This window comes from Alnus glutinosa, chromosome 1, assembly GCF_958979055.1.
Source record: "Alnus glutinosa chromosome 1, dhAlnGlut1.1, whole genome shotgun sequence".
Classification (NCBI taxonomy): Eukaryota; Viridiplantae; Streptophyta; class Magnoliopsida; order Fagales; family Betulaceae; genus Alnus; species Alnus glutinosa.
Genome location: NC_084886.1, coordinates 40,975,877 through 41,003,195, shown reverse-complemented (window position 1 = coordinate 41,003,195; position 27,319 = coordinate 40,975,877). Strand labels below are relative to the sequence as shown.

Sequence of the window (27,319 nt, the reverse complement as noted above, 5' to 3'; positions counted from 1 at the left end):
AACATCTCTTCAACCACGTGGAGAAAAGTAAGCCCCTCTCCGGTACCTTTTTGTAACTTCGTGGCACACTCCCCAAATATTTCTCGTGGATGGATAATTCCAGAGTACATGTTTTACAGTTTCTTCGTCTATTCCACAAATAGGGCACTGGGAATCAAAAACTACACGTCTACGAAGTAAATTTGTTTTCGTTAGTAGATGGTTGTTACAAGCTCTCCACATAAACATTTTAACAGCATTTAGAATTTTGAAATTCCATATTGCCTTCCCAACTGAATCTCCCTCTTGTGGCCTTGACCTCCCACCACGTCGCATCAACTGTAACTCCTTTTCCATATGATAGGGAATTCAGATTGAAGAATCCCCATTAGCGGTGCATCTCTAAATTAAAAGATCATTAGGTTGTAATGAGCTCAATGGAATCTGGAATATGACTTGTGCCTCCTCTTCTTGGAATACCCCCATAATCAAATTGGAGTTCCACCATTTTGTGTCTTGGTCAATGAGCTCTGCCACCTTTGCGTCCTCGTCTAAAATTCACCTTGGGGATTGGATAGAAAAAGATATTGGGGTCATAAGCCACTTGTCACCCCATACCCGTATATCTCTTCCATCACCTACTCTCCATAGAATCTCATTTTTTTGCTTTGATGATACTTGTTGCCAAGAAATCGGGATTCTGCAAAAGCCACCAACATTGTTTGGCCAGGAGACAGGAGAGCTTTATTGAAAATCTCCAAATCTCTAAAACCCATCCCAGTTTGAGCCTTTGAAAGACCCATCCATTTCGAACTCATCCAGTGAATTTTGGAGTCATTCTATTGATTCCCCCCACCAGAACTTCTGCATCATTCTATTAATTTCCTTACACAAAATGTTTGGGAGCTGGAAGACACTCATACAGGAGGTTGGGATTGCTTGAATCACAACTTTAGGCCTCATTCCCTGCTTGTGAGAGGAATTTGAACTTCCAGCTGTGCAAATGATTCCACACTTTATCTTTTATACTTTTAAAAGCTTGTGATCTAAACTTACCAACAAGCGCCTGTAGTCCAAGGTATTTATCATACCTTTGCATAGCTTGGAGCCCTGACGTCGAATTATTTCTTGAATTCATGCTAAAAGAAATGGAGGTTTTATCCTTGTTGAGCTTCTCACTTGATGCAATTTCATATTTCTCCGACAACCTCGTCAACCTGTACCAGTCCATAGAATTTTCCTTGCAAAATAATAAGTTATCATCAGCAAAAAGCAAATGACTAAGATGTGGGCCTTTTTTAGAGGTTGGTACTCCTGTGATAATTCGTGAACTCTCGGCATGGTGGAGAAGAGAGCTAAGTGCCTCCAGAAAAATGAGGAAAAGGTATGGGGATAATGGGTCCCCTTGTCGTATTCCTCTCGTTGGTTTAATTATTCCCACAAGTTGCGCATTCACCACAATAGCATAGGATACCGTCTAGATACAAACCATAATAAACCTTATCCATCGAGTGGAAAACCACAAACGCCGCATGACGGCCTCCAAAAAAATTCACTCCACCTTGTCACATGCTTTGCTCATATCTAAATTTAGCCCCATAAATCCAACCTTACCCCAAATTCCGGTATGCATGGAATGCAAAGTCTCATAGGCAGCCAATATATTATCAGTAATCAGTCTGCCTGGGATAAATGCACTCTGATTGTATGAAGTAATGTGGGGGAGCACATCTTTTAATCTGTTTGCAAGCACATTGAAAATAATTTTATACAAAACATTGTAAAGATTGATAGGCCTAAATTATGATTCTCTAATAGGATTTTTAATTTTAGGAACAAAGGGCAATATTAGTAGCATTTATCTTCTCATCTATCATGAGTTTAGAAAACTAAGAACAATATTGAATACCTCCCCTCTAATTGTCGCCCAATTTTGTTGATAGAAGCAAGCTGCAAACGCATATGGATTTGGTGCTTTAGAGGTTGACCCAAAGCTCTAGTGATCTCTTCTATAGTAAATTCTGCCGGCAGCTGCGTATTCATGAGTGTTTGTTCTTTTGTACCCATCTCATTTTAGTAGACTATGTTAAAAGAATTCCTCCAAACTAATTTAGAAAAAAAAAAAAAAAGAAAGAAAAAAGAAAAAAGAAAAAAAAACCTTGTTCTATTTTAATTATAACAATGTCTATCACAAGATCTCAAAATTGATACAAATTTGAGTGTCTATGTTAATTAAGTTACAAAAATCTACATAGATTGGCTTTGTATGTTAAAGCTTTTCTTCTTCTTCCTTTAGTTTTTTAATTCTCAAAACATAAACTTTAACAAATAATCTAAATCACAAAACATTCAAAACTATTTTCACCTTTAAGTTTTATTATATAATTACTCCTAATAACTTCTTTGTTAATAATACTATATTTAATTACATGATAGGAATAAAGTGCCTTCTGCCTAGCTAGCTACTCAACTTATTATGAACTCGACCTATGAACCTATATTTGGGCTCAATACATTTTCCCCTATTTATCCAATTAATTAACTCTTAAAAAGGTGCCCACCATGTAAAGATCCTGTTTCCCAACCATTGAATGAGCATCGGCTCTTTTTAGGAGGGGAGTGATCGAACCCTACACATGCTTCCCTCTTCTCAATGGTGGAGGATAAAAAAGTGCATGCTTAAACGTATTGGATAATAAAATTGTTTAAAATGAATAATTAAAGGCAAAGCAAAAAGGGATTAGAAGCTTTTTACTCTTTACGAATATATAAATAAATTTTCTAATCCCATTTTGTGTTGCGCAACAAAAGGTGCTTTCCTTTCTGCCATTGATGCAATTTATTTACTTTTGGTCAAAGCTCGCCTTTTCTTTGCCAATGGAGTGTTTCGACACGTAACAGCTCCTCGAGTACCATAGATTTTTTATTTATTTATTTATTTATTTTTTTTTAATTTTTAATTTTTAATTTTTTTTAAGCAAATAAAAAAAAAAAGTTACTTGGAATTAAAATAGGAAAGATAGGTGGGATCCCTAACCACATACCCCAAACGGATTAGCGCTTAATATCAAAGAAAAATAAATGTTGTTTTAATTTGTTTGTTAAAATTTTTATTTTTTATTCTCAAAATTAAAATGTAAACAAACAACCGAAACATAAAATACTATTAAAAACACAAAAACAGATTTAGATAATTAAGAACAACTTTTCCAAACCAAAAACAGAAAGCTCTTTCCAAAACATATTAGCAAGTAGAATCATATGGGTCTAAAACTACTCTGAACATAATTTCGAATATCTTTTAGCAACTAAAATATCAGGGAATAAGATATAGACTGTTACGGGTCCCATACACCATACTCATGAAAAATAAATTGATTAAGGGAATTGACACGAGTGTTATATGTAAAATGAGTGGAGCCCGTAATTTTATATTATAATTAGAAAAGAAAAAAGAGAGGGTTTCGATTCATCTCTATTTTCCTAGTGAATTTTTCTAATTGGTACCCTAATTTTGTTTAGAGAGAATCTCAAATCCTTTTGCACCGTCTCTTTTGTTCAATAGCGTGGTGGTGCTCCACTCAAGTAGCTCCAAAGGAATATACACAAGTGTGGACGGAACCAAAACCTTTTATGAGACGGAGCCAAAATATGAACGAAAAATTTATTAAGATAGAAAAATCAAAGCAAACGTCAAATTCTCACTTGGTTGCATACTGTACTAGGGAATATACAGTTTTAGGTTTTAATGGTTAGTGGCCATAGGGCGGCTAAACAGTCCAAAATCTATAAATTAGACCTTATAGATAAAGAATTTAAGGGAAGTGATCCTTGCATCTGTCTCTATACACAAGATTAGTGGGTTGAAGAAGAAAGCAAGAGAAATGGTTTCTTTATTTTCAGTGAAAGGAATCATGAGGATTAGGTCCCAATTTTGCCACTACATCAAAGCAAGCGTTTATGGTGATGTTAGGTTGGTTATTCATAATGATCAATATCTTATAATAATAACAATTATAATAAAACATAATAAGAAAAATCAATATATTGGAATATTGGGGGAGGGGCATGCAAGTGGTTAATTGTATATAAAGAGTGTTGAGAATAATCTTACTTCAAATCAAATTGAGGTAGTAGTTCCGAATTCAATAATGGCTATTTGAAGAATTTAGTCGACGGTTAAACTCTCAATTAAATGAGAATAGAACTCATAGACTAAATCAAATTCTAAGCAATCCTAAGTTATGTGAGAGTAAAAATCTAATTCAGGTTTGACTTCACATCTTGGCTATAAATAAAGAACGAAACTTCAATAAATATTTCTTAATTTTAGTTGTTCTGTAATACCATTCAAACCGTATTGTAAACTGTAGCGATGACGCGTCGTTCAAACCGTATCGTAAATAGTATCAATAAAGAAAGCTTTGTTCGGAACAAATAAGGAGAAGTGAAAGCACTTAGGACAAATGCTGGTACGTACGTACGTACGTAGTGGTTGAGATCATTGATTGATTGATTAGTTTAATTAAGGAGGACAAAAGATAGAGTTAGAAAATTGGGGGTGGTGCCGTAGTGATACAAGAAGAGCTTTGTCCTCCTCATTGCCCATTGGTGAATGAAGAGCATGGTGTGCATTATGGAGGCAATGATCATGGGACGACCACAAATATTAAATACTGATATTCTTTTATTATATTATTTTTAAACGGTTATCTTCCTCTTTCTCGATTGACTACCACATATGATATGGTCAAGAATTTGAATGACATAAAACCCATCTATCCCTATCAAAATTGGTGAATGGAGAATATCATTATCAAATCTGACTATCACGCCATCATGCTGCGTTGAAAGATGTATAACCACCTCTATTATTATTATTATTATTATTATTTATTTATTTAATTTAAACTATGAGAAAGACCTTGTTGGTAAGTCAAGTTAACAATATCTTTGGTAACGTCACTTCATCTTATTTACTATATTCTAGAAGACGATTCACAAGTAATTATCTCCGCTCTCTAACATTCTACTGTTACTCAAGATTGAAGGATCTCATCCCTTATTTTGAAAACAATTAGATTCATCTCAGCTTCTTTCTTTTGAAAAGTTACAAAAATTTTAATAAATGCAAACGTCTATGCCTACCATGTGGCACATTAGGTCGTAATCAGATAATTTTCTGATAACATTTCTACTTATTTCTCCTTCTTACTTTCAATTCCAATTATAAGCGGCGAAAACCCCACCCTCTACTTTAGGAGGCGGTAGACATCTCTCCACCAAACTTCTAATTTGTTTTTTTGTATGTGCTCGGGCTAGGATGAAGGGTGGGCTGTCTACGTGTCTTATGCCCTATAACAAAGAGTTCAAAAAAAATATCTTCTCATAAAATCATAAATGAAAAGTCATCTTCTTGATTAATTAATGTCAGATATCTTTTTCCATTCTTTCAATAAAACCAATTACAAAAATATCAGAAAACAACATAAAAGAAAGAGGATCACAGTCATGTCCATTATAATTTATAATATTAAAGTTTGATAAAGAAGAAACTGAAATAGTTAAGAATTTAATATTATCATATTACTTTGGGTTATACAGATAGTTTATAGGAATAATTGGATATTTCCTCCTCCAACAAGAAAGGGTTTAGTTGGAGAGGATCCTAATTCCAATTGGCAAGCCATAGCCATTAGTGTTAGCCCTTCTGAGGGTCCATAATTTGGCTTCTGACTTTGACCTTCATAATTGGAGTAAAGAGGCTTCTTTCTCACACTCCTTGTGGTATGAAAAGACATCCCTAGGCATGTCGGCAGGATATTTTGAGCCAAAGAGCCTAAAATCTCAATCGAATGGTAACGGACACCTCGAGAAATTTCCTATTCCTTCAAATGCTACTGAAGAAAGGGAGGCATGTGTAATATATGAAGCCTAATCAGTTGTGTTTTCTTGGCTGAAGCTGCTATGGACTGTAAACTAAACACCTAGTCTAAGGCCCAAGTCATATTCCCACTAAACTTGGCTAATTAATAGGCCCAGCCCAAAACTTCTATTTTCCTACTTGTCTTTTCCATTAGGAAAAATTGTACAATTGATTATTGTGGTTGGTCTAAATTACAAATTAATTGCTGCCTTTGGTATCAAAATTAACTTAGAGATTCTGTGGTTGACTTAATTTACAAATCGCTCTCTGTAGTAAATTCCGTTAAAAATTTTGACATATTCCGTTAGGCGCCAATAAGATGGCGATACGTGTTAATTATAATAAAAAATATATATAAATAAAACTTAAAAAAAAATTATTTGAAAAGAGAAAATAGATAGCCACCCCCAAATTTATATTTTTTTTATTATGATCAATACGTGTCGCCATCTTATTGGAGTTAACGTGACGCTTAGCAAAATCTGTCAAAATTTTTAACAAAATTCGACTCTAGGGAGCGAATTGTAAATTAAACCAATCAAAAGGATCTCTGAATTAATTTTAATACCAGAGTAAACGATTTGTAATTTAAGCCAATCACTATGACCAATATTGTGCTTTTCCCTTTCCAATATTGTACCCATGTTTGCATATGCGGCGGCCTCACATCACTTACTAGGACTATACAAGCCGGCGGTTATTAATCGCTAATAACCGTTAACCACTAATAATTGCTAACTACATAACCGCTTTGGTGGCTAGTTGAGAAAATTCTCTAACCGCATAATTGCTTTGATGGGCAATGCTATTAACGGTTATTAACCGCCTCTAAAACTGCTAACTGCATACTCTTATATATTATATAAATAAATAAAATTATATACCAAAACGACGTCCTTTTGATTACATTTGTGTTGTTCTAATTAACCGGCTTGCAGAATTTATAAATCAAAAAATGTGCTTTTCTAATGCATAATTTGTATAGAAAAGAACTGTCGAGTTACTATACAATTTATTAATTGATTTTTTTTTTCATCTAAAACACCAAAGCTTAAAAAAAAAAATAATAAATAAAAAATAAAAAAAAATCCTGACCCAAAACACTAAAACACAACCCTAGAACAATCTAAAAGAGGCTCAAAGAATGCCCAAAGCACCAAAATATGCTCATACCTCACAGACAGTTACGCAGTGCGGTTTGAGCTTCAATAACTACTAACTGACGGTTATTTAAAAACCGCTAACTACCTAAAATGATGTTATTAGTAGTTAGAGACAATAACCGCTAATCGTGGCTCCATACGCCCCTATGATACTTAGGTTACCAGTATCACTGGGGAAGGGAGCATATGGGAACGATTTCAGAAACTATTGAAGCGGCCTAGAGGCCTTATTTCCTTAATCTCCTCTTCATCTGACTTACGGATTCCATAATCTCCTCTTCATCTGGAGCATGCTATACTTCCGAGTGTGTTCCTCTTAAGTCTTTTTCACTGAAAAATGCTAAGTTGTACACTCACATCTCACCACTATCCCACCCTTATTTACGTGGACCAATAATGTGAGAGATAATATACAGAGTGTAGTGAGACCCTGATTTTTTTAATAATATTATTGGTCCATGTAGACAAGGGTGATACATGAGTTGGATGAGAGTGTACAACCAAGCACTTCTCTTTTTCACTGCTATGCACAGCTGGATCTCTCTTCTCTAATACTAAAGCTTAGGTACAGTATTTGATTGATTAGGGCATAGTTAAGAACCATCTCCCCTTTTAAAGAAGATCCACAAGAACACCTCGTGAATGATAAACAGCAAAAGATAAATAAAGTACATAATTAGAGTCACAAATAATCCAGGATAACATTATGTGACAATCTTTAGGGTGGCTTAGAAAGTAGCATCTTCATGAATGGCCTAGAAACCGTCTCCATGTAGAAGAGACCGATGAGCAAGCCCAGTAGTATCTATTTCTTTTGGAATAATACTATTCTCCACACCCATTTTATACTGGCGGACGTGATGTGTTTTAAATGATTTTTTTTTTTAAATGACTAACATGAAAAACCACTCAAAACACGTCATATCAGCCGGTGTGAAAAGTAAAATTATTCTTTCTTCTGAGATATTTAATATTGAGTATTACTACTATTCACACTCATTTATCACACCGGTTGGGATAACGTGTTTTAAGTGGTTTTCCACCTCAGTCACTTAAAAAGAAACAAAGTAAAAGCCACTTAAAACATGCCGTAAAATGTGAAATGAGAATTACGAACCGGGAACTACAAATCCATCTAAACACTTCCCACTTAATTGTAGAATTCTGTCAATCTCAGTACATCCTTAAAAACTTTTTTAAATATAAGACTTGACCCGATTGCATGAAAACAAATGCCAATCATAATTTTTGGAATATAACAAAATATCACAACCAAGATGTATTCAATGGCTTCTGTGCTTCTTCAGCAGCAAAATAATGCATACAGAACCTAGCCTAGTAAATTAAGAAGGATTCGTCCCTCAACCACGCCAGCAAAGATGGAGAAATCTTCTCCAACATTGGAAGTAAATCTCCTGAGCAAATTGCTTTATAGATGTGAAAAGAGAGAATAATTTCTGAAGGCCATGATAACAAAGCAAGGGTACAAAGTACACTATAATCTCCAATGGATTTAAGGGTCAAGTGCTTTCTGATTAGGTACTAATACCTACAAAAATCATCTACTGGTAGTAAATGAATTAAAGAAACATTAATGATCCGAAATTGCTAATATGGCAAAATCTAAACGACCAAATTCAATGCAACCATTGTCTTAAAAGCAAGGTTAAGAACTCCATGAATTACCTCAAAAATCTAAGCAAGCCTGAGTCAGTGATTTACACCTTCTTATACAAACATATGAGAGCAACAAGACTCGTTAGTTTTCATTCATCAAGCAAGCAGTACTTTTACCAGACTGGAAAACAGTGTCACGGGCCTCGTTTTTTTGTGGGTCAGATTCAGGTGTTGTTATAAAGTTCAATTAACTCCTTCATATCTCTTTTCTCAATAAATAAGAATCGTAAACTTAATTTGCCACAAAGCAAGCAACAGTGGCTAATATAACATATATCTCTTAAATGAACAACTATTTTCACGACCAGATCAGGTGAAATTTTCGACAAATTAAAAAAAAAAAATCACCAGCTTTTCATATCAGTGATCACATCATTAATTTATAATTTTATAGACCCTTTCCATTCTACAAAATTTTAAAAATGTGCTCTTGATCCATGTTCACCGTTACAAATTCTACTATTACAAATATCATAAATATTACAGTACTTTTAAGAGCCCTCCTAGTGTTACCACCAGATCTACCGTGTTATAACACAAACGAATTAGATATTTTTTACAAAACCTTACGCAGTAAACGACGAGTCGTGGCGGCGCCCGAGTCCGACTCGTCGTGGTACCATCCGACGGTTTTCTGGGCTTCCAGAACGATCTGGGAAAGACCTGGGACCAAGCACCACCAAAACGAAGCGTTTTAGGCAAGACAAAGGGGAAATGCTGGTTAAAATCGAAAGGGGAAGAGATTGCATACCTTGCTTGACGGTCTGTTTGTTGTTGCGGATGTCGTGGATGGTGGCGGAGACCTTCCAGTAGAGAGGGCGGCCGACGTAGAAGAGGACGAGGAGTAAGAGGACCGCCATGATTATTCGGAACGAAACCCTAGCTATTGCCGATGCCATTCTCCGCAATTGGCTTCTCTCTCTGTTTCGTGTGGGAGCAGAGCGAGAAGGGGAGATTTGTGTTGTGTGTTTGTGCGTGTGACTGTGTGAGGTTTGAGCCTTGGGATTTGAGAGAGACAGAGAGAGCGAGACAAATGTCAGTTATGTGTGGTGTATTTTTCGTACATCATCCCACTACATGTTGGCACGTTCTTGTCGAGAAATAACGTTTAAAATTATTTTGGTGGAGGAGAAAAAAAAAAAAAGGCAAAAAGATAAATGGTGTAATCGATTAAATAAGGGTACTGTTTTTTAAATAGTTAATGTTTATATCGTTAATATTACAATATAAAAAAAAATATATGCAAATGATATTATATACAATATTTACTTCTTTTTTTTTTTACTTTTTTTTTTTTTAATTTATTCATCCAAAATAATAATAATAATAATAATAAAACTTCAACTGTTGGGGTTTTAACTTTAAAGTGCTTAATTATGAGTTTCAACGATGGGATTGCACGATTCGAGGCCCTGGAAGCTTTGTGCCACTGCCACTGCCAATCCAACCAAATCTGCTCAGCTATCATCATCAAACACTGGGAGGATTCAATTGATAATTTATCAGCTTCAACTTTGTTGTCAATGGTTGAGGATTTTTGGACAGCCTTGAATGCAAAATCACCTGTCTGGGGCAAGTAAGCCTTATAAGTTGCAACCCCCTCTCTTAAACTGTAAAATTCGAGCAGCCTAATAGCAAAAGATTCCAATCCGTTTACAACAAATAGGCTCCTTTACCTCTAGTAATTATTTCCAATACAGCTTAAATGCTCATTAGGAGGACCACCTTTGAATAAGCAACTAGTTCATAATATGTCCAATTCTTACAATTACATTGTGTTGGACTAAGCTACCCTGGCATGCCCAACAAAAAGATTTTACACATTTATTAAGACTTCTGTACAGCCATAATAAAAGCATATACAACAAATAACTGTAATTATATTGCAGTGACTGCACTCTTTCTACAGCAGTGAAACTTCCATACTAACCAAAATATAAAAAGTAACTTGTGCGTGTAAAACTATGAGCTATTTTCAATAGAAATTTCTCCATGGACATCTCCTATGCTTTGACCGAGTCTGTCTACCGCTTCCTGGAAACTCCCATTTGGCAATGTCACCATCCCAAGAAGAGCTGATGATCGTAGGGTATAAAGGGTGCCAACTACAATCTCTTACAGGTGCTTCATGATAGTCGAGTCTCGCAACTTGAGCTCCACTCACCTATAAAGAACAATAAACTTACCAGTGATTTAAGGTAGCATGTTGTTCTTAACCAACATGGGAAAAAAGGTATGGCATAAAATAGAATGTGAACAAGATAATCTGCTGGATTATTACTTGACCCGTTACCGTACTTTGAAACGGGTACAAGTGGACAACCTAAAGTTGGGTAAAATGTGAATAATTAGCATTGCACTCATGATAGATTTCTCAGGATCTAATCTTGGAAAATGCAGGAGTCCAGGGAGAAAGGTTTTTCCCATCTGTAGGTTTTAGCTTGTATGGCTTGGCCAAGAACAGCATGATGCACACCCCGAGCTTCTCTGAGGTTATCAGTGATGATGAAACCCCCATTGCTTGTGCCAAATGACACTGTATACTGCTGCAGTTCAGCCCTTCTTTTCTCACCATGGCTAAGCTATGTCAAATCAACACATCTCTCTCAAAGAAAAAAAGAGAGGCTTGGCCAAGAAAAATTATGTTGCAGAACAAAAAGTGTTTCTTGCAAATGAAGAGACCTGCCTTCTTCATTGACCTATGCAGCTACAATAATTTCCCTGCCACCAAAAACTCTCACTGGATAGTTCTTTCATAATCGGACATTATGAGAGGCATTCCAAAAACTGCCCACATGCTAATTTCACGTGGTATACACAGGAAGACTGAGGGCAATTTTATTTATGCACAAGGGGATTGCATATAACAATCATTACCTGAACAACTCAAGACTCATTTCACCAGTTTTTTACCATGTTTTCCACTGGCTATCCACAAATGCATCCACACTTTGTACATGGTCACAATGCAATAACTGTCAGCTAATATCTCCTACCCATCAAAGGCAGATCATCATCTACTTTTAACTTTCAAGGAGTAAATCTTGTTATAAAAAAAATCTCCAAAAACACCAAAGATATAACAACAGAACTCTATCCTTTGAATGTATCTGATGGACAAGACTAAAAAAGAAGGATGACATTTTTCAATTCCCTCAACCACAGCATAACCTCTAAATGGAATGTCACAAGCGAATCATGATAAAGGAGGGGGGAATAGAAAGAAATAATGTACATACCAGATCATAAATATAAACAGAAGAATCACTAGATCCAGTGTAGATGTACTTCTGACCAGTGCTGCAAAAAAGCCAAAACACATAATGAGAAATATTATTCAAAATTCCAGTTACTATCAGTACTGTAAGTTGGATATAGAATGCCCTAAAACTAGATATCATTATCAGGGTGAAACTAATGCCCTAACGCCAGACCAATTGTTGAAGTGGGCTGGTCAAATCCTTTGCTGACTAGAAACTAAACATAATCTGAAATATTGACTTCACAGAATTCTAAAACAGTTTAAGTTGATAACAGGTTGGATCAATTTCAACCACTCTCAACTTTGGCGAGGACAAGCCACTCAGGTTTCCAGCTCAACTAAACTTAGGGAAGAACAGTAAACCCAGACCATGGAGATGGCGGCATCCTGGATTAAAACATTTGACCAAGATCAAGCTTTGTTTCCAGAGATAGCGAGAAACCAGGAGATAGAATAAACAAATTTACAAAAAAGTGACAGTGAAACATATACCCAAACTATAGAAATTCAGAAAGTCATACATGAGCTTATAGCCCAGTCAAGTCATGACAAATTGTAACAGCTAATAGATTCAGCAGTGTGGGTATAACATCAAGGTCTGCTGTTCCCTCCCCCCACTTTTCCAGCCTAACAAACTCACTCACTCTAAAAGTTTCAGCAAAATCAATACACATCTTGCGGGTCACTATAAATAAACATGTCAAATAAAGCAAAATAATACTACTAGAATACACCAGTATTAGATTACCTATACACGGGTGAGAAATAACAACGAATTAGAGTGCGTAAGACTGAATGTCCTCTATATGTTGCCAATGACTGATCATGAGGATGTTTCAAAGTTCTTGCACTAGGTGGGTACTCCATCCATCTGTAATCCCATTCATCATCTCTAAGCCTAGGGCTGCCAATTGAAGGATACAAGTTAGCATTGATACGTAATACTTATTAATTTAGACTTGCTCTGAGTGTGGCATAACTAAGTCATTTCACATAACATGATAATTCTGACTCAAAAGAATCATAAAACAAGTGGATTGCATGCACAAAAGAAAGGGAAAAAAAAAATGTAGCATAGAACCACATGCTCTCAAAATGTCATAAACATGATAAAATGTTGAAAAGATTCAATACAAATGAAATAATATATTCCACCACGGACAAACTACAGGAACTATAATCCTTTTGACCCACAAAGATGGTCCTCTTCCACTTTTCTTGTCCCATAATGTTTGCCTATTATAGAAGCCAAGGCATGAAGTTTTCTCCCTAAATCCCATTATCCCTTGCCATGATTCCAGAATTTATATAATTCCTCTTCCCACATTAGAGAGCCTCAAACAGTGGGAGAACAATATGAAAAACAAACCTGATATGGGTAAAGTGCCAATGCATTAATTAAATACCATGAATTGAGGGTTTTTCAAAAAATCAATCCTTGATGGACAGATGAGTGTCTTACAATGGCCAAGTATTTATATCCTGCATGCCATCTTGAAGTCTTATCGCAACGAGACCAGTCATGTCTTTTCCACATGTTAGCGGAATGCACATATACATCCATCCTTTCACATGGAATTACAACAGAAACAAAATTGAAGTAAATAGTGTCAAGAGCAACAGGAATGGCAGAGGATCCGAATGTCTGTGATTTGTGGAAAAGAACAAGTGTCGTGTCTCAACACCAAACATGTCTTCTTGACTATATGACAGCATATGTATTTATCTCTGTTTTCGACATTGTTCTATGTATAAGAATCAAACATGGATAAATTAATTATGATAAAAAAAAAAGAAGTAGACAATTTTTTTTTTTGAAAAAACTGCTAAATAACCTCAGAACTTTGTGCTAGTTGAGCCAAAAAGATGGAGAATTACATTGCAACAAGAGTTGAACATGGGTGGACATGATTGCTGTATCTGCAAGTTTCCGACATCAAATCCGACATATGAGAAGAGTTTTAGGATCATAGTTAAACATTCAAGAATTTATTCACGATCACGCTGGTGCAGTGGCTAAAAGTTTCATTAGACTTTGTTATGGGCCTGGTTTAGGGATTGTGTTTGTGATCGTGTGAGGGGTTTGGAGAGGGGCAGAGCCGCCGGGTTGGTTTTCCTAGGGTTGCCTATGGTGGAATTGCAGATTGGATATGGGGTATTCGAGGTACCCCTGCCTCCTACAACTTAGAAGTTGTTGTTGGTTAATTTTCTGCATGTTTTATTCCTCCTCAATAACCCCTATAAATAGGGTACAAATAATTATAGAAAGAGTACAGAAATAACCTATTCTGGGGAAAGTATCATTCCCTTATTTGATCTCCTAAACGTCTGCTGCAAATCTGCTACTAAATGGGAAATATAATCCCTTATTCTTAGGCTGCTAATGGGCATTATCATCCCTTATTTCTAGGAACTTCCAAACCTGAAATCGTGCTTCCCAAGTACACGATCTCCTCCCTTACATTCCATACATATCTCAGCCGCCACCCTGATTTACTGCTAGGGTTTTGTTCCGTCTAGTATAGGTGCGTAACACTCCTCCGCGCTTAAAATGACCCTTGTCCCCAAGGGTAAAAGTGGGAAAGCGTAGCTTGAAGTCTGAGAGAAGTTCCCACGTGGCATCTGCGGGGGAAAGCTCCTTCCAATATACCAATATTTCTGGATTTCCCTGCTGGAGTCGCTGATCCAGGATGGCTTGTGGAGTTAACTGTCGGTCTTCTGAAATAGGGGGAAGATCATCTTGGATTGGGACCCCAACACCTACCCATTTCTTGAGAACGGAAACATGAAAGACATCATGGATTTTGGCCTTGGGTGGAAGTGCAAGGCGATAGGCGACAGGGCTGATTTGCTTGACAATTCTGTAAGGTCCGTAGAACTTAGGAGCAAGTTTCGGTTGCTGGCGCCTCTGTACCGAGTTTTGCCGGTACCCATGGAGCTTCAAGTAGACCCATTCCCCTTCGGAAAACTCCCGCTCCTATGATCCTTATCATACACCTGTTTCATCCGGTTCTGTGCTTCCAACAGCTGCTGCCGTACCTCCTTGAGAATGACATCTCGGGTCTTCAAAGTCTCTTCAACAGCGGCAGACCTGGTAGTACCAGGGGTGTAAGGCAACAAGGGAGGAGGAGGACGTCCGTAAACAATCTCAAACGGGGTTTTCTTAGTGGCCGAATGAAATCCAGTGTTGTAACAATACTCGACCCAGGGAAGCCACTTGGCCCACTGTTTTGGTGAAGAACTTGTGAAGCACCGTAAGTACATTTCAATGGTGCGGTTTACTACCTCCGTTTGCCCATCTGTTTGGGGATGATAGGCGGAACTAAAATTGAACTTAGTTCCATGGAGACGAAAGAGTTCGCGCCAGAAATTCCCCGTAAAGACTGGATCCCGATCACAAACAATGGAGGAAGGAATTCCATGAAGACGGAAAATGGTCTCAAAAAAGACCTGCGCCACTTGTGCTGCTGTATAGGGGTGCTTCAGGGGAGTGAAGTGTCCATATTTGGAAAGGCGATCAACAACCACAAAAATAGTGGTTCGGCCATAGGAGGCAGGTAGTCCATCGATGAAATCCATGGAGATATCTGACCAAACGAGTTCTAGAATGGGCAGGGGCTGCAGCAGCCCTGCTGGTTTGGTATTATCTGCCTTGTGGCGCTGGCAGATGTCGCAATTTTTGATAAAATGGCGGAGTTGTGGCTTCATCTTTGACCAATAAAAAACCGACCTGATTCGCTTGAGCCCCTTTTGGTAACCTTCATGGGTTCTGTTGTGGAACTCACTGAGGATGGCTGCTGTGATGGGTGAGGTGGAATTGAGGTAGATCCGGCCCTTAAAATATATAAGCCCATTCTGCAAGTGCCACGGCCCCTGGAGCTCTTGCTGCTGGATCCTTTCGGTCAAGGCAATCAGATCAGGATTTTGTTGAACTTCCTGCTGAATGGGTTCAATCCAGTGGGGAACCGGAGCGGAAAGGGCTGAGAGAGTCCCTTCCGTTTGTCGAGAGAGAGCGTCCGCTGCTCGGTTGTCCTGTCCCTTCTTATACTCAATGAGGAAATCATACCCCATGAGCTTGAGAAGCCACTTCTGCTGTGCCTCCGTGGCTATGGCCTGGTCCCATAGGAATTTAAGGCTGCGGTGGTCCGTCCGAATCACAAAACGATGACCCAAAAGGTAGGGTCGCCATTTTTTTACTGAGGTGACCAGGGCTAGCATTTCCTTCTCATACGCAGAGAGAGTGAGATTACGGCCGTGGAGTGCTTGGCTGAAATAGGCGATGGGCCGCTTGCCTTGCATCAAGACCGCAACAATGCCCAAGCCGGAAGCATCACACTCGATGATGAATTGCTGGGAGAAATCCGGTAAAGCCAAAACCGGTGCCTTGGTCATTGCTTCCTTAAGCCGAGAGAAAGATTCTTCGGCCTCGTCGTTCCATCCAAAGGCGTCTTTTTTGAGGAGCTGGGTTAGCGACCGGGCTATGGTGCCATAATTTTGGATAAACTTTCGGTAGTAGCCGGTGAGGCCTAGGAAGCCCCGAAGTGCCTTCAACGTTTGTGGTTTCGGCCAAGCCAACATCACCTGAATTTTGTCAAGGTCTACTGCCACTCCATCCCGTTCAATAACATGACCCAAATATTTCACCCGTTGCTGCCCGAAACTGCACTTATCTTGTCTCACATAAAGTTGGTTAGCCCTTAAAACCTCAAAAACCGTTGTTAGGTGCTGCAAGTGATCCCCCCAAGAACGACTGTAGATAAGTATATCATAAAAAAAAACAAGGACAAACTTACGTAAGAAGTTTCCAAAGATGTCGTTCATTAATGATTGGAAGGTCGAGGGGGCATTCGTGAGCCCAAACGGCATGACCAGGAACTCAAAGTGTCCATGATGCGTGCGAAAAGCTGTTTTCTCTATGTCTTTCTCCTGCATTCGGATTTGGTGATAGCCTGAGCGGAGATCCAATTTGGAAAAGTATTGGGCTCCCTGCAGCTCGTCCAGCAGCTCGACGATCACGGGGATGGGGAACTTGTCTTTGATGGTCACTCGATTGAGGGCTCGGTAGTCCACACATAGCCTCCAAGAACCATCTTGTTTCTTTACCAACAATACCGGAGAGGAATACGGGCTGGTGCTGGCTCGGATCACCCCTGTGTTCAACATTTCCACGACAATTTTCTCTATTTCATTTTTCTGGTAATGGGGATACCTATAGGGACGTACCTTTACTGGAGAAGAGCCCTGGATTAAAGGGATGTGATGGTCATGGCTGCGTACCGGTGGAAGGCCGCGTGGCTCTTCAAACACTTGCTGGAATCCGTCCAAGACCCGCTGTAGGTCAGGGTTACCTACTCCCGGGCACTGCTGTTCCACACCCAATTCTACTGCCATAAGTTGGAGCAGTATACCCTCCGGACAGCGACGGAGCTCCCTTTGCATCTTTGGTCCCTCAAGCACCCTGTTCCTAGGCGAGTTTACTCCTAACAGTGTCACCTTCCGCCCTTGCCATATGAAACTCATGTGCAGAGAAGCAAAGTTCCAGAGAATTGGACCGAGGGTCTTCAGCCATTGGGCCCCGAGGACTGCGTCATACCCCTGGAGATCGATGAGGACAAATTCCAAAATGAATAATGTACCTTCAAGCAGTACTGGCACTGCCGAGCACTTCCCCCTGCTGGACAGCCGCTCTCCATTGGCCACCATTACTTCAAAAGCTGTGTGCTTGTCGGGTACCAAGCCCAATTTTTCTGCCAGCTTCGTGTTGAGGAAATTGTGCGTGCTTCCGGTGTCAGCCAACAGGATCACTCGAGCCTCCTTGATCATACCCGAGATGCGCATTGTTTGGGGGTTGGGCACCCCTGAGATGGCGTGGAGTGATATTTCTGGAATTTCGAAATCATTCTCTTCTCCTGCTTCCCTTTCTTCTTCCTGGCTTGGCTCCCCAATCTCCCCTTCATAAACCCCTTCAATCAAGAAAAGCTTCTTACACCTGTGCCCAGGTGAAAATTTGTCATCACAATTAAAGCAGAGACCCTTATCCCTTCGTTCCTTCAATTCGGCTGGGCTTAATTTCCGGATTGCTGGGCCTCGATTTCGTACCAAATTTGCGGATGGCAGGGGCGGTGCATTGGGTGGTCCTATGCCTTTTCTTGAGTCGAACAGATTTGGTCCTCTTCGCTGTGACAGTAGTCGTACCTCATACAATCTTGCAAGTCCTACGGCAGCAGTGAGGGTGCTAGGCCTGGAGGCTTGAACTTCTGGCCTAATACTCTCCTTGAGGCCGCTGATGAACCCCCCGACTTGTTGGGCTACCGACAGTCTTCCAGCCCTGCTTAGCAAGCGCTCATATTGTCCCTGGTATTCTCGAACAGTCCCTGTTTGCCGTAATTTGGTGAGGTCCCCGAAGAAGTCATCAAACTGCGTAGGGCCATATCTCACATGTAGCCCCTCCTTCAGTTGCTCCCACGACGCGCCCTCCTCGGTCTCTTTAAAGAGCTGGTACCACAGTTGCGCCTCACCCTCAAGATGGTAGGCAGCCAGGGCTACTTTGTCTTCCTCTGCCGTCTCTTGGAATTCGAAAAACTGCTCTACCCGACATACCCAACTGGTTGGGTCTTCCGTGCCGTCAAACTTTGGGAAGTTCAGTTTAGCAACCTTTGGGAAGGAGTTGCTTGATTCCGAACGACCCGCTGTCTTGTTAGTCCCAGAGGAACTTGCGGACTTGTCATGATCTTCTGTTCGGTTTGCCTGGAGTCGGTCGACCAGGACTGCCATCATCTCCTCCATCTGTTTCCTGAGTCTCTCTTCCATTGATCCCAGTTCCTTCTCCAATCTTTCGATTCGGTTTTCCGACATCTCGCAACTTGGCTCTGATACCAAGATGTTATGGGCCTGGTTTAGGGATTGTGTTTGTGATCTTGTGAGGGATTTGGAGAGGGGCAGAGCCGCCGGGTTGGTTTTCCTAGGGTTGCCTATGGTGGAATTGCGGATTGGATATGGGGTATTCGAGGTACCCCTGCCTCCTACAACTTAGAAGTTGTTGTTGGTTAATTTTCTGCATGTCTTATTCCTCCTCAATAACCCCTATAAATAGGGTACAAATAATTATAGAAAGAGTACAGAAATAACCTATTCTGGGGAAAGTATCATTCCCTTATTTGATCTCCTAAAAGCCTGCTGCAAATCTACTACTAAATGGGAAATATAATCCCTTATTCTTAGGCTGCTAATGGGCATTATCATCCCTTATTTCTAGGAACTTCCAAACCTGAAATCGTGCTTCCCAAGTACACGATCTCCTCCCTTACATTCCATACATATCTCAGCCGCCACCCTGATTTACTGCTAGGGTTTTGTTCCGTCTAGTATAGGTGCGTAACAGACTTCTAATCATACCAAGATCAGGTGACGATGCATGGATGAAAATGGCATAGCTAGCCAGTGGTAGCCTCAGGGTTGCTACCACTGAGAAACCATCACTCTCAAAAAGATGTTCTTGCTATCGGATTACATTGACCACATGACCTAGCTAATAGCTAATTTCTTCATAAAAACAACATGAGCGATGCATTATGTAAGTATTAAGTAAATTAAGTTGACTAGCTAATGCTGAAAACCATAGAGGTTATTGGATATGGGACTCAACTCCTTTCTTATATTATGTAAGCAATATTAGCAGTCAAGGAGGGAAAAAGTAACAAAGCATCAAGGGAAGATTAAACCATAAACTAAAAGTAAACATGAAAAAGAACAAGTAAACTTAGGCAGAGGAGAACCAGGAATTCAGACATACTACATGGCATTAGAGGACATTTTTCGTATATCCCAGAGTTTGATGGTCTGGTCTTTCCCATTTGAAATAAGATAACGGCCATCTCCACGACTGTCAATGAATGTTATGCCTTCAAGATGTCCCATCAATACTCCAGCTGCTTGTCCTTTCGTGATAAAGCAGCGCTTGTCCCACACCTGTACAAGGTAATATATAAGCCCAAAACTTCTTCACCAATTAAGGTCATTAGGTGAGGGTAAAACTACTGCTTTATCAATCTCAGCCAGCACCCAACAAACTCACATGCAGAAGTTTAATAATCGAACTCAGAGTGAACAAAACTCGAAATATCACCCACATAAAATTAATACAATTCAGAGAATGCAATGATACTTGGATCAAAAAATCATTCGAATGACCTCCTAAGAGATAAGTGAATCGTCAATTTCTTTCATGTTCATCATAAGAGGACAGACAAACACAACACCAAGTGACCCTTAAAATAGAAATTTGCATTTGCAATTAAGTGCTTGCAAACTCATAAACAAAACAGCAGAATGGATGGAATTAGGCTTCTCTAAGAAGCTGCTGGTCCTCATTATTATTTGTTAGAGAAAGCACCTAAGCCACTTAGTTATAGTGATTTAGTTGTTCTTTTAGTTTCTTCTAGCTAGGTATTTCCTTTTGTATATTTCCAGTTTACTTAGGGGCACCTTACGTTTTTAATGATATGTTATCAGAAAGAGAAAAAAAAAACAAAAAAAAAACACAAAAACAATAGAAAAATCTACCTTACAGAGATTATCATCACTTCCAGAATATAAGAGATGGCCAGTTTCATCCGCAAAGCATACTGTGTTAACATCAGACTGCAACAGGAAATAAAAATCACATGTTAATGTGTCTAATTCCAGAAGCAGGTACAAGGTATTTGAAGCGCAGTAATCATATAATTTTTCCCCACTTGCACATGACAATTGCCAAAGCTCATCCCAAGGAAAGCATCATGGTTCATTGCATGCGAAATTTGAGAGGGAAAAAAAAGTAGGTTGAACTAAAAACTTTGAACATGCAATGGCTCCATTAGTATGAAGTTCTAATCCACAAGGCACCAAACAATCTCACTTTCAAATCTTTTCTTCAGAAAAAATTGGTTACAACTTTCTTTATTGGGAAAGCAAGAAATTTGGTATGAAGTTTACATCATAGTCACACTGAGTTGCTCTGACAAATATTAGTGTTCCGCAACTTGTGATGAGTTTATCAACTGCCCTGACCAGAAAAAGATATTGCATCCAAAAGCTAAAATAAACAGCTCAATCTTATCTTCAGTTTTTGTCAGAAAGAAGCAAAAACTCAAAATTTATAAACAATTCATCCGGCATTGGTTTGCTTTTGAAAGTCCAGATTGAAAATAAACGCATGACAAGTTATTTGTGAAGGAAATATAAATCCATAACTGCTTTAGGTCTTAAAGTATTGTATTTGGTATAGTGATCTATGCAATATTGCCAAAATTGCACAAACATAACCATGGCTTTAGCTTAATAATGGTTTCAAATATTCCAAAAAAAAAAAAAAAAAAATTGGATGTGTAACTGTATTTGGAATTTTTTTTTTTTTTTTTTTTTACTTACAAAATATATATATATACAGTTTCACATCCAAAAACTTTGTTTTTTTTTTTTTTAGGTCGGTGAAGAAGGGTTAAATATATTAAACTCATCCTCATTCAGTGAATTCCCACCCTAATTTCATCAATATGCTTCCCATTAATGTCCTGGCACATTTAAAAAATTTCAAAGTGTTGAATAACCAATGTCTTATAATAACAATAAAATATCATACCATGTGTGCTGGAATTCGGAGGCTAAGTTTCCTTGCCTCGAGATCATAAACATATATTGAATTATTGCTGCTTGCAGCTACAAGCTCTCGCCCATCATTCGAAAATTTTACAGAGAAAATCGTAAACTCAGGATCATAGACATCAACAGAAAAATCCAAGCCATCATGAATTTCCTGCAAATTAAAGGGTTCTTTTAGATGTGAAGCAACACTTCGTAGATGAGCTAAAAGGCTAATCTTAGGTAATTCAAATAACACCAATTCCCTAAGAAACAAAAAAGGGGGGGGAGAGAGAGAATTAAGAGGGACACTTAAAAGAATTAGGGAATTGCTAGTACATACTGTGATGTTTGCAATTGATTCTGTTGCAGCAGATCCAACATTAACAACATGTACAATGGGTGACATACTTGCGTAGACCTGCAGATTTGCATTCAGGATAGAATAAAAAAGGATCAGACTAACACTAGTCAACAAAACAATTATGCATGGGCATGAAATAAACATGATTCCAAAAATATCAATATCTTACAACACATTTGATCTAGAAGGCCAGGAAGAAAATATAACAACCAAATCACGAGTATAGATAAGACAGACAAACCAAGAATCGATTAGATTTTGGTAATGTTATCTTTACTATCCCATAAACAACATCTAAAGCTACTCCAAAGAAAGGCAAGAAGTACATGATTTGCACAAACTTGGGCATTGCATGAAAAGAAAAAACTAGTAAAAGTTAAGCCAGAGATGAGAACATAGTTGGCATACGACCATCTGCCATTTCTATTTTACTTAACCAAGTAAGAGGTCACAGAAAAGTTTTTCTGCCGCATCAATAGAAGAAAAGGCAAACCTCCATCCGACACCAACAACCAAAAAGTCAAGCTTTAAACTCGCACAAATAATTAATTTTTACATCCTATCAATAGTATAAGAAAGTGCTGCATATTTTAATAATCATTGCAAACTTACAAGGTAACGCTGATCTGGTGACAGAGATGTATCTGTAATGGTCCATCTCAAACTTTTTGCTAGAATGTCCTTCTGAACTTTCCATCCCCTGTCCACATTATATATCCTAATGTGGCTTTCCTGTTATACAAAAACAGTGGAAAATGACCATACAGATAAAATTCCATACACTTCTGTAGTGTATTAAGTACAGAACAATTCAAAATTTACACGAGCTAAAGTCGATTCTTTTAATATCACTAATTCATTTCTAGCTTGGCAAATCATATAGAATACCTGAAATGCAGCAACAAAAAGAGAACCATCAGCTGAAAATTGAGAAACATAAGCGCGGCTTTTCCTCCGGTCAACCCTAACAGCTCCATTGACGGGCAAATACCGGCTTAATATATGACAGCCATCCGCAGATGAGAATCTTCCCCGACCTGAGTGGTTACCTTCTCGTCCAACCAACATTTTGACTGTTGAAACGGGTAACCTCAATCTGCCAGGTCCCCCCTGGCTTAAAAGTCCTTGGGGCCTGGAGCTAAGCTCTGTGAGTTGGGCAATTTCATGATCAAGGTAATTTGATGGTTTACTGGGTCCTCCAGTTGCGGAAGATCCATGGGTGGCACTCTCACCATCACAACCACTGGTATCTTTGCCAGACCTACTCATCATATAACTTATTTCGAAATTAACTGACTACCAATGCTTACCAACCGTATGGGCCTTCATTTCACTGACTACTCATCATATAACTCAGTAATGACCATTTTGATCCTACACACAAGACATGCTTTAGAATTTAGGCAGCATTTCTATTCTATCGAATAATTATACAGGCAACTATATAGAGAACCCAAAAGAGAGAACCTCCACATGAAATCATGTTAATCAAACCACAAATGACTGAAAGCAACTACTAAAGATCTTGAACACAGAGTTCTAGACACAATGAGCAGACTCGCAAGTTATGAAGCAAATGATCAGGCAGAAGTAAGCATTTCACCTAGACAATTCACATAGACTGTACCTCCATTTCGACCAAAAGCTCAAGTTTTGATCATTCGGACCACAATTAACTACATATCACAAACCAATATTCGGAAAAACCATCACTCGTTGACCTAGTGTGCTGTTTAATTGCTTCAAGATGCAAGGAAAGAGAGAAATATTCGAACTTTGGATCCTCTATAGTCGCACTATTTGCTCCCAAACAAAACAGTTTACCTTACAAAATTTGACAACCACACGACTCTCAGTACTTAGACCGCTGTTTGGTTGCTGAGAAAAATGTAGGAAAAAAAGAAAACAAATTGCCAATAACTAGAACATAATTTCTTTGAAAAGAGAGCACGAGTCGCAGAATTCAGCTACGTTTCTATTTCCTCCATTTTCTCGGGAACCAAACAAGAGTGGAAAAAGTAAATCCAAGAGGGAAAATTTCGTATCCTATTACCTCTTCATCGAACTTACAGCCCTAGAGATTCATTCAAAGAAAACCAATTCCCCCTTTCCCGTGTGTCGCATAGAAAAAACAAGGAAAACCAATTTGAAAAAGATTCAGTTTCATTATATATTATTATGGCCAAGTGAAGTCACGCCCGCGTCATTGCGTCTGGGCCAAGGGTACCAGAAAGCCTCTAAACAGGAAATGGGGGTCCCATCCGACGCCATCGTCTGATACCGGCCACAGACATGGCCGGGCGGGCCGCCCATTTGGTCTGGCCGAATACGTTATCGTTTGAGTGGGCTTGGGCTTACAATGGAGCCCAAGTATTCTCTTATCTTGCGTTTTTGTGCGCCAAAGTTTTGGTATTAGAGCAAGTTGTTGTTTGTGAATAATATTTGGGTGCATTAACAACATGAATACGAGGAGTAATGGTCGATCCTATGGGACTGGAAGATTGTCTCAAGCTCAAAGAGATCGATGATCTCTTGCTGGGAAGTTGTTAGTCAGATTTCTAACTCTTATTCAGTGAGAATGGATACCTATGGAATCACGTATGTGCTACCCAACCGGTTAATACTGCAATTGGCCGCACGGATGGTGAAGTGGAGATGAATGGGCTGCCTCGTGAAATAGTTCGAGGAACCCTAATATTTCTCAAATCAATTCAAGAGGTAAATATTAATAATTTTTGCTTACTTTATTTCAACCCAATAGGTTTATTTATAGTTACAAAGAAATGTGATAAACATAAACTACTCTCATAGAGATGTATCCCATAACTAACAACTATTAATAAACAGTATAATAAAAATAATACACAACTACTTAGGGATAATATACTTACTCTTTATTCTCTACTATTATCTACTACTAGAATCTTATTAGAAATAATACTCTCAATAGATAAATAACATATCTTTCCATATGACTGTAGACTCGTAACAACAACCGTATTTAACCTAATTAAACAAAGACCAGCCACGAGGCCGAGGCACAACACTCTCACACATTACATTCATCCTATCAACCGCGAGGAAGCACCTTTATTAGAATGAGTGGGAGGACACGATGATCATTGTTAAAGTATATGATAAGAATTAACATAAATGAGGATTAGATTACCCTAAGTGAAGGGATTGGAATAGGATTAAGTTACATTTTGTTAAGTTTACATGTGTGAGTGTAAAAAGATTGAGTCTCACATTGGAAAAGTGTTATAAGTTTGAGTGGTTAATATGACATAGTTAGACTCAAACTCATTTACTTAAACTTTTAGGTTGAGTGGTGTCTCAACGTGTTATATTATGGGCTCACTAAAATAGTCTCCAACGTATCAATCTCCCAACAAGTAGTATCAGAACCGATGGTAGTGTGCGGCGTGGTAGAGTAGCACAAGCACAAACAAGAACTCTTGGAGTAGGGACAAAGGAGCAAGCATGGACGAGAGCCCTTTGACTAAGAGGTAAAGATTCATGGCATGGGCTTGTATAAAGGTTCCAGTAATAGAGACAAAGGTGGAAGATGTGAACATGGACGACGAGAACCCTTTGAGTAAGGGAAAAAAGGTTCATGGCACATGCACAAACGAGAGTCTCTGGAGTAGGAACAAATTTGGGTTGCGTAGGTAAACCCACATAGCCCACAAGTGATCTTGGATAGTGCTCATAAGATTCATAAAAAGCTTTTGTTTGAGGGGAAGTGTAGCAATTTAGTGTTGGAATCACACGTAAGGGGGAGATCGTTGAGTTTACATGTATGAGTGTAAAAGGATTGACTCCTACAATGGAAAAGTAAAACAAGTTTAAGTGATTAATATGACATAGTTGGGCCAAAACCCATAGGCTTAAACTTTTGGATTGAGTAGTGTCTCAATATGTTATATTATGGGATCACTAAAAGACTCTACTCAAGGTATCAATCTCCCTAACACATTTGTATAAATTCAAATGATTTCTAAGCTCTATGAATAGAGCCTTGTAGAAATTATATTTGTCGGACCGTGAATTGTCATTCCACCTAAAACCAATTGGTGTTGAGGCAAATTCTCAAGTCTCTTATGGACCTCGACATCGCATCCAATGGGCCTGTTGTTAGAGCGGTCACAGGAAGTGACATTGTATCCCAACAATATTAAGTAAAATAAGAGTAAGATATAGCCATTTTTTGTCTTTCTTAGTAGTGGACGTAGGCATCTAACACCGAACCACTTGTAAATCTTTGCATATGTTTTCTCTCTTTCTTTCGCTTTTCTATTTAATTTCCATTTCATTATAAATTTCTTCATGGAATAAGAGCCTTTGACTAATGCCAGTATTCGATCCCTGATATCCCTATGGATTCTTGTTTTCTATATTTTCCCGATGGTGCCTCCTTCTCAAGATTCCTCACCGCTGTTCAATAATCCTTTTGCCTCAGATTCTTGTCTCCCTAGAATCCTATCAAGATTTTGACCACATCAGTCAAAAGCTCGTCGGCCGATTTATACAACGCCACAAAAATCAACCAATTTCGACGTTGAACGCGCTCACACACGCCATTAGAAGCTTCTGTTAGTCATGCCATATGCCTCCACGCACTGGTACTTTCATTTTTCATAGTTCTAAACAACATGTCATTTAGGTGGGTCAAAATATATGACCCCTAAACAACATGTTGTTTAACACACACATAAAATAAAATAAAACGTTCTCTGTTCTAAACGACATGTCATTTAGCTGGTTCAACTAATATGACCCTAAAAGATAGGTTGTTTAAAACAATAAATCGAGAAAAAAAAAAAGAAGAAGCCAATTGGTCTATATTTGGCCCATGCGGTCCATCTTTTGGCCCTTTGTTGGCCCAATCATTTGACCTTTGTTAGTCTAGTTTAATGACCTAAACTCATTTAATGCTCATTTATCCGCCGAAGTTGGTCCTAATATTTGACCCGTAGTTAGCCTTGTTTAAGCTCATTATTTGGCCCAAGTCGTTCGGCCTATTATTGCTAAAGATCCATCTCCGGCCACTGTTGCCTACAACCACTATCTCTAGTCATCGTTGTCGGCCGCCACCAACTCCTGCGATTTCCAGCCACAATCTCCAAGCATTTTTCCGCAACCATCTCTAGTCGTCGTAACAACCTCCAACCATTTTTCTAGCCACCACCGTCAAAAACAAATAAATAAATAAATCACTTCTCTTTTTAACCTCAAGTTCCACAAACTATCACCTTGAGTTTAAGGGGGGATGTTAGTGTATGATAAGGATTTCATCATAAATGAAGATTAGATTACCCTAAGTAAAA

General features: G+C 38.6%; 2 protein-coding genes and 1 non-coding gene across 3 annotated transcripts; 1 reads left to right on the top strand and 2 right to left on the bottom strand.

Annotated features, from left to right (window-relative positions):
- Positions 1-9,120: 9,120 nt before the first annotated feature.
- On the bottom strand, positions 9,121-9,781 carry LOC133881544 (uncharacterized). The gene is made up of 2 exons (XM_062320494.1): positions 9,497-9,781; positions 9,121-9,408 (listed from the first exon to the last, which is right to left on the bottom strand). Exons 1-2 carry the CDS (start codon positions 9,642-9,644, stop codon positions 9,302-9,304), a joined length of 255 nt encoding a protein of 84 aa, XP_062176478.1. The 5' UTR covers positions 9,645-9,781; the 3' UTR covers positions 9,121-9,301.
- Positions 9,782-10,471: 690 nt separating this feature from the next.
- On the bottom strand, positions 10,472-24,131 carry LOC133881537 (LEC14B homolog). The gene is made up of 10 exons (XM_062320485.1): positions 24,043-24,131; positions 22,878-23,363; positions 22,602-22,721; positions 21,969-22,046; positions 21,627-21,800; positions 20,570-20,647; positions 19,800-19,975; positions 12,756-12,911; positions 11,985-12,045; positions 10,472-10,909 (listed from the first exon to the last, which is right to left on the bottom strand). Exons 2-10 carry the CDS (start codon positions 23,259-23,261, stop codon positions 10,721-10,723), a joined length of 1,416 nt encoding a protein of 471 aa, XP_062176469.1. The 5' UTR covers positions 23,262-23,363; positions 24,043-24,131; the 3' UTR covers positions 10,472-10,720.
- Positions 11,207-11,348, top strand: LOC133859039 (small nucleolar RNA snoR134). The gene has a single exon (XR_009898704.1). It is a non-coding gene; the product is annotated as a small nucleolar RNA snoR134 (small nucleolar RNA).
- Positions 24,132-27,319: the final 3,188 nt, after the last annotated feature.